General features: G+C 40.7%; 1 protein-coding gene across 1 annotated transcript; it reads left to right on the top strand.

The window, feature by feature from the left end:
- Nucleotides 1-719: 719 nt before the first annotated feature.
- TSHZ3 (teashirt zinc finger homeobox 3) lies at nucleotides 720-5501 on the top strand. Its single transcript, XM_009073885.1, has one exon. The coding sequence runs from the start codon at nucleotides 885-887 to the stop codon at nucleotides 3909-3911; it is 3027 nt and encodes a 1008-aa protein (XP_009072133.1). The 5' UTR covers nucleotides 720-884; the 3' UTR covers nucleotides 3912-5501.
- The last annotated feature ends 2772 nt before the right edge of the window (nucleotides 5502-8273 follow it).

Raw genomic sequence — 8273 nt, 5'->3', positions numbered from 1 at the left:
GAGTATAGCATACCAATTTTCTTGAACTAGCTCCTGACATAATTCTGCATGGGCTTTCCTGTGGAGAAGGATGTGTTCAAATGGGAATGGGACATTTGTTGCACCCATAATGAATATCCTTGAGTTGCTCTGAGTGAGTTGTTTCTAAAGGTTTCCTCACCTGCTTTTACTATCTCCTCTCAAATCCGACACCACTAATAATGATCGCTTAAAAAAACAAATCTGATTTTAAAAATTCTTCTAACTGGGGATTTTTTTACTTTGTAGAAATTTTTGATGTTTGTTGTGCTCTATATTTATTAAAGATCGAGTCTCAAAACTGTAATGAGCAAAAAATGCTTGCTTAATTTAAATTGTGAATCTGTCTGTTAAGAAATGCATTAGGGGTAGGAGAAGCATAAGACATATTAATTGACAGACAGGAACTGCTGTCTCTGAGGTTGATACAAGTAATTTATTACTTTAGAAATGAATGCCACCTCCAGAATGTGCTTCATTAATTTCAAATTTAGTTTTAATTTCAAGCTGTTGCCCCTTGAGAAGAATAAGGTGGCAAATTATGTTTGAAGAGCAGATTTTTTTTTCTTGCTCTGAAGAAACACTAAATTTTAACTGTTTAATTTTACAAATAAGTACACTTGTTTGGCTAAAGCACTTAAGCAAAAGTCTGATGAGCAGAAACTAACTGATATTTTCTTCTCTTCATAATAGCCTATGTTTCAGACGAACTAAAAGCAGCAGCACTGGTGGAAGAAGATGTGGAACCTGACGAAAGTGCAGTTGATGGGGAGCCTTCAGCAAAATATGCATGTCCAGAAAAAGACTTCAGTAAGAACTGCCAAAGCTACCAAAACTCTCCAGCAGCTGAATTTTCTAGCCATGAAATGGACAGTGAGTCCCACATCAGTGAGACGAGTGACCGCATGGCGGACTTCGAGAGCAGCTCCATCAAAAATGAGGAAGAGAGCAAGGAGGTTTCGATACCACTGGAAGACTCTACTGTATCTGATAGTTTAGAACAAATGAAAGCTGTATATAATAACTTCCTCTCCAATTCCTACTGGTCCAATCTCAATTTGAACCTTCACCAGCCAATTTCAGAAAAGAACAATGGCAGCAGCAGCAGTAGCAGCAGCAGCAGCAGCAGTTGTGGAAGTGGCAGCTTTGACTGGCACCAGACTGCTATGGCTAAAACGCTGCAGCAAGTTTCTCAGAGCAGAATTCTTCCTGAGCCGAGTCTTTTTAGCACAGTTCAGTTGTACAGACAAAGCAGTAAGCTTTATGGCTCTATATTTACTGGAGCCAGTAAATTCCGCTGTAAAGACTGCAGTGCTGCCTACGATACTTTAGTAGAATTAACAGTGCACATGAATGAAACAGGACATTATCGAGATGACAACCATGAAACGGATAACAATAACCCCAAAAGATGGTCGAAACCTCGTAAACGTTCTTTGCTTGAAATGGAAGGGAAAGAAGATGCCCAGAAAGTGTTAAAGTGTATGTACTGTGGTCATTCATTTGAATCTCTTCAGGATTTGAGTGTTCATATGATCAAAACAAAACACTACCAAAAAGTGCCTCTGAAGGAACCTGTTACACCTGTAGCAGCAAAAATTATCCCAGCTACTAGAAAGAAAGCATCACTGGAGCTTGAACTTCCAAGTTCTCCAGACTCCACAGGTGGGACGCCAAAAGCAACAATCTCAGATACTAATGATGCACTTCAAAAGAATTCTAATCCTTACATTACCCCAAATAACCGCTATGGTCACCAGAATGGTGCCAGCTATGCCTGGCACTTCGAGGCCAGAAAGTCTCAAATTCTGAAGTGCATGGAGTGTGGAAGTTCACACGACACTCTGCAGGAGCTCACGGCTCACATGATGGTGACGGGACATTTTATCAAAGTCACTAACTCTGCCATGAAAAAAGGGAAGCCAATTATAGAAGCCCCAGCGACACCAACAATAACATCCTTAGTAGATGAGAAAGTCCAGTCTGTGCCACTAGCTGCCACCACTTTTACGTCTCCTTCCAATACACCTTCTAGTGTTTCCCCTAAATTAAACGTTGAGATTAAAAAAGAAGTAGATAAAGAAAGAGTCGTTGCTGATGAGAAAATGAAAGACAAAGAGAAGTCAAGTGAAGATGAGGAGAAGTATGACATCTCCTCGAAATACCATTACTTGACTGAAAATGACCTAGAAGAAAGCCCTAAGGGGGGATTAGATATATTGAAGTCTTTAGAAAACACAGTTACATCAGCTATAAACAAAGCCCAGAATGGCACACCAAGCTGGGGTGGCTACCCCAGCATTCATGCAGCCTACCAGCTGCCTAATATGATGAAGCTGTCATTGGGTTCATCTGGGAAGAGTACACCACTAAAACCCATGTTTGGAAACAATGAACTAGTATCACCAAGTAAAAACCAGCCCTTGGTGTCTCCACCCAGCAGTCAGACCTCACCTGTGCCAAAAACAAACTTTCATGCCATGGAAGAACTGGTAAAGAAGGTCACTGAGAAGGTGGCTAAAGTGGAGGAGAAAATGAAAGAGCCCGAAGGAAAGCTTTCTCCACTGAAGTGTGCGACACCTTCGCCATGCAGTAGTGAAGTCAGTGAGCCCCTTAAGATGGAGTCCTCCAATGACGGTGGCTTTAAAAGCCAGCAGAACAGCCCAGTTCCTCAGAGAGATGGTTGCAAGGATAGTCCAACTGTAGAACCTGTGGAAAATGGGAAAGAGCCTGTTAAGTCCCTCGTAGGTTCTTTAAGTAGCAGCACAGCTATCATTACTGATCACCCTCCCGAACAGCCGTTTGTAAACCCATTAAGTGCATTGCAGTCTGTCATGAATATTCACCTTGGCAAGGCAGCAAAGCCATCTTTGCCCGCTTTGGATCCAATGAGCATGCTTTTTAAAATGAGCAACAGTTTGGCAGAAAAGGCTGCGGTGGCCACCCCACCTCTACAGTCCAAAAAATCAGACCACTTAGACCGTTATTTTTATCATGTCAACAATGACCAACCCATAGATTTGACGAAAGGCAAGAGTGACAAAAGCTGCTCTTTGGGTTCAGCGCTTTTGTCATCCACATCGACATCTTCTGCATCTTCTTCATCTACAGTGACAACAGCAAAGACATCTGCAGTCGTGTCATTCATGTCAAACTCGCCGCTACGCGAGAATGCCTTGTCAGATATATCTGATATGCTGAAGAACCTGACAGAAAGTCACACATCAAAATCTTCCACACCTTCCAGCATATCTGAGAAATCTGACATTGATGGTACCACAATAGAGGAACCAGAAGAGAGTACACCAGCTCAGAAAAGGAAGGGACGTCAGTCTAACTGGAACCCTCAGCACTTGCTCATATTGCAGGCCCAGTTTGCAGCCAGTTTACGGCAGACCTCAGAGGGGAAATACATCATGTCAGACTTGAGCCCTCAAGAAAGAATGCACATTTCTAGGTTTACGGGACTTTCAATGACCACAATTAGCCACTGGCTGGCCAATGTGAAATACCAGCTCCGAAGGACGGGGGGAACTAAGTTCCTTAAAAATTTGGACACTGGGCACCCAGTGTTCTTTTGTAATGACTGTGCTTCACAGATCAGAACTCCTTCAACTTATATCAGTCATCTTGAATCGCATCTGGGTTTCAGGTTAAGAGACTTGTCCAAACTGTCCAGTGAACAGATTAACAATCAGATAGCACAAGCAAAGTCACCGTCTGAAAAACTGGTGACGTCCTCTCCAGAGGAAGATATTGGAACTTCTTATCAGTGCAAACTTTGTAACAGGACTTTTGCAAGCAAGCATGCTGTTAAACTTCATCTTAGTAAAACACACGGGAAGTCACCAGAGGATCATCTTCTGTATGTTTCGGAGTTAGAGAAGCAGTAGCATTTGCTTTTGATTAAAATAACTGTAATTTGCTTTGAGGAAAACTGTCAAAGACGCCTTAAAGCTACTGTTTAGTTCTTGGCACATGTTCTTATTTTAACTCCAGAGTCGCTCTGGGCTGAACTGTTTTTGTATAACTGTACAGTGTTTAAATAGAGGTGCATAATCAGCTGTTGTTACTGGTAAAATATGAAGGTTAAAATGCAGTGGTAAGTGTTTGGAACTTTGTGTAAATTGGATTTAGTTGCTGTGCATCCCTCTGATGCATCAAGCTGCATGCATTAACAGACAGTTTAATTAAGCATTTATAACTAATTCTGGTGCACTTTTTTCATGTGACCTAAGTGTGCTGGTATTTCTCACCCTATAATCTTTAGCCCTCTGAGTACTTTGAAGCACTTTTGCATTAATTTGGTAAAAAAGGTCTGGATATGGTTTTTTTTAAACCCTTACCAGCTTAGTTCCGATTACTAATATGAACCTCCATTTATGCAGAGGTGTCTCACACCTTGAAATTTAAAAATATGATTTTTCACATTGAAACATAGATGTATATATTGTATAGATTTCAAAATCTCTTATGGAAAAAGTGATTGTGGTTAATGCCATTTTCTTTTTCTTCAGCATTTTTAGCAGCAGTGGCGTTTGTACCTGATAAGCCCCAGGTATAAACCAGACCTATATATAGTGTATATGTCTTTTCTTTTTTTTAGCTCTAATGTTTGTTTTTTTTCTTTACCATCCAAACATTGTAAATTATATGATAAAAGATACCACAGATAGCATTTATAAAGTATTCAGAAACGTTATTCTTAAAGCAAAGTATGTTTTGTTTTGTTTTGCTATACAGTACATCTATATGAAGAGAGGTTCATGTTTAAATTATACATATTTATTAGTGTCACTATCATTTGTTTGTTTCCTGTTTGTTTTCTTTTTAAAACCGTCTGAAGAAACAGAAGCCACGGACTGCATTCCTGGCATGCATTCTAACTGTTTTGCACAACATGACTTTTAAAGGTATTTATTAAAAAAAAAAAATAAAAAGAAAAAAAAAATAAAAAGAGAAAATTCAAACTAAACTCAGTGCTCAAAGGGTTAAATCTATTTGAAAAACTTGTACTGTATTTCCTAAACATTGATAAAGCCTTTAAAATGTTTGTACTGTAATACTTTGCTTAAAAAAGTTATGAGGCATTCTGTGATATAACCTCTTTTACTTATTTATAAGCGCTCTTGGTTGTTATTTCCTATTGTAGAATGCCTTTTTATTTCAATTGGTAACTTTCTGTTTTGTTCTGCCTAATTATTCTCCCAAGATTCCATACTGCAGCTTTATCTTTAGGCATATGAAAGGTAACCCGTGGTTACCAGCACACTAAGTGATTCTGTTCGTCTCCATTTTTGGCAGTTAATTTGCAGAAGTAACTGACAGCTGACACCATATGAGAATCTATGTATAAAATATTGGCATGTAAACAGCACAGACACTGTAATGCACTCTGTGCCCTGTTTTGTTGTTGACAATGAAGCACCATTATATGACTCTTCATATAACCTTTTTTTCTACAGCAGCATTAAAATTGTCTTTTTGCTATAATTTTGTGTTGCGTTCACAATTATGTCTGAAATGTGCTACGACTAACGAGCACATTAAAATTAAATTGTATGCTATCTGTTTATGACTGGAGCTTGAGTAGGTTTCTTCATCTGCCAGGTGCTGGCAGTCAAAAGCTGCACATAAATCACTGGAGTTTTAGTGAACTTTAGCATTTAAAGAGCAGGGTAGCACTTATTCAAAGGCTGCATTAACAGAATTTCTTTCCCGCAGAAAAGATAAACGAGACTTAGAACTCCTTTCTAAACATCAGGTAAGGCTGCCTGCGAGCAGGGGGTTTATCAGCTGTGTGTGGCAAAGCAAAGAGATGTTTTGCTGTGTGTTCAGGCTGAGCAGACACTGCTGCTCACCCCAAACGATCGAGCAGAGTCTCCACTGGTGGGTGTTTCATGGCTTAGAGAATCCCTTTCCAGCTCCCCAGCAGGAACCCCAGAGCGGTGACTGCAGCGTTGTGGTTTTGGAGTGAGTCCTCTTAAGGCCCTACCTGGACAGCATTGACAGCAGGTAGAGAGGGGGAAAGAAGAGGAATAAACACATGCCAAAGAAACTCAAACAGAGCGGGAGGATTTATATGATAATGACAGACTTTTACTGGTGTTGACAGGTCATCCCATCAAAACCATTGACAACAATTTGCATCTCCAAACATCTCTATTACTATGCATGTAAGTAATGTCTTTTGCCAGTCAGGTGAACTCAGAGTCTGGAGATGGTTACATGGGAACCAAAACCACCATTAGAGCACTTAAGAATCAGGAGTAAAACCTACCATCCCAACGTCAAATGTACAGTTTCCTTCCCTGTTTTTTTAAAGAAAAAATCCGCTGTCTTCCAGTAAGCAACTAATTAAATCTTTGGGTCTTTTTGTCTTTCCATCTTATGTTCTGTCTTTCTGTCTTTCCATCTTTCTCTGTAGCTGTGAAGGCCAGTGCCATGTCTGAAAAATGTGTTGGGAGTGTCCTGCTCATTCTCCAGTGAATACTGCTAAGCAGACCTAGTGAATTGGGGCTGGGGCTTTGGGTTTTTCCCTCCTCTTTTGTGTGTCAATGTTTATGGCCTCAACTCGAATTCCAGCAATAAAATTGCAGCGCACCGTTCAGGAAAGATACTGAAGTGCCAGAGAAGAGCAACGAGGCTGGTGAAGGGACTGGAGCATCAGTGCCATGAGGAGAGGCTGAGGGAGCTGGGGGTGTTCAGCCTGGAGAAGAGGAGGCTCAGGGGAGACCTTATCACCCTCTGCAACTCCCTGACAGGAGGTTGGAGTCAGGTGGGGGTTGGTCTCTTCTCCCAGGCAACAGCAGCAGGACAAGAGGGCACAGACTTAAGCTCTGCCAGGGGAGGGTTAGGTTGGAGATTAGGAAGAGATTTTTTAGGGAGAGAGTGCTCAGGCATTGGAATGTGCTGCCCAGGGAGGTGGTGGATTCCCCATCCCTGGAGGTTTTCAAGCTGAGACTGGATGTGGCACTTAGTGCCATGGGCTAGTGACCACGGTAGGGTTGAACTCAGTGATCTTGGAGGTCTCTTCCAGCCTGGTTGATTCCATAATTCTATGACTCTATGACTATACCATCCCAGGAGTTGCCCTCATTTAGTGAGGAGAGGCAACCTGGCTGGCTCAAGTCTTTCATGAAACCTCCCAGGTGCCCGTCCACCTTTTTTTTACAAAGAGATGATCTCAGTCTAAACACAGCCAAACTTTCTACCTCTACAGCAGAGAATTCCTCCTTTGAAAATTATAACAGCTTAAATATAGTATTTGGTTGCAAACCAGAAATTCACACATAAGGAGACTGGCAGATTATTGCATATATTGTCAATCAATGTATTTTTAAGATGCACCATTGACTTATAATAGTAATGCTAAAAGCTCTGTACGCAATCCTGTTATCTGGGACACGGGAGGGAGTAAAAGCAGAGACTGCAGAGTCTTCTGCAGTGTTCCTTCTCCTTCCTCTTAAAATACAGGCAAGGGGTCAATGATTGCAAACACCAAATGCCATTGATGCAACTGCCCAAATCTGGGAAGAGTCAGTTCCTGGGCCTGACTTACCTCAGACTGAATGTGCAGTGAGGAGATGAACCAGGTACAAATTCAGGGAGCAACCATATCTATTAGTGTGCACCAGAAAGGCCTTTTTTAACATGTTCTTAAAGATACACTCGAAACTTTGCAAATGAATGGCTAGTCAGGATCTGCATATCCCAAATTTATTAAACTAAAGTTCAGCTTGCATTTCAGAACCTCCAGGACTGGCATACCAATGTGATTTCACATTATAAAGAATTTAGAGAATCAATGAACTAGAATAATGTTCTTTTCATCCATACACTGATATGTATATTGGCATGGTAACTATTAGTGCTAACCAAATCACCAACCTAGCTATGTTAAGGTAATTTTTTTTCTTCTCTATTAGATGAACATGAAGGTATGAGTGCAGGATTTGAAAATATGCATCTGAGTTCTGATTTTTGCTTTGCATTTGATATTTTATTTAGAAACATGCAGATCAAGTGCAAGAGAAAACAAAATGCCTCAAGAAAGAGTTTGAAAATGAAATTGTGATGGGGTGGGAAGAGCTTTAAATCACAGGTGTATAAAGGTGACCCTGGTCTAACCCCACCCAAGTAGTGGCTTGTTGCAGCACACTGTATATCTTCCAGCCATCACATTTACGCAGTATCTTAAAATAACATTTGTGATAAATGTGCAATTTAACTAATTTATGGTGCTATGATGTGCT

Source organism: Acanthisitta chloris, unplaced genomic scaffold (assembly GCF_000695815.1).
Source record: "Acanthisitta chloris isolate BGI_N310 unplaced genomic scaffold, ASM69581v1 scaffold9394, whole genome shotgun sequence".
Classification (NCBI taxonomy): domain Eukaryota; kingdom Metazoa; phylum Chordata; class Aves; order Passeriformes; family Acanthisittidae; genus Acanthisitta; species Acanthisitta chloris.
Note: the sequence above shows the minus strand (reverse complement) of the source record. Positions and strands in the feature narration are given on the sequence as shown.

Coding starts and splice junctions, on each gene's coding strand:
- TSHZ3 (XM_009073885.1), top strand. CDS start 885: ATGGACAGTGAGTCCCACATCAGTGAGACGAGTGACCGCATGGCGGAC.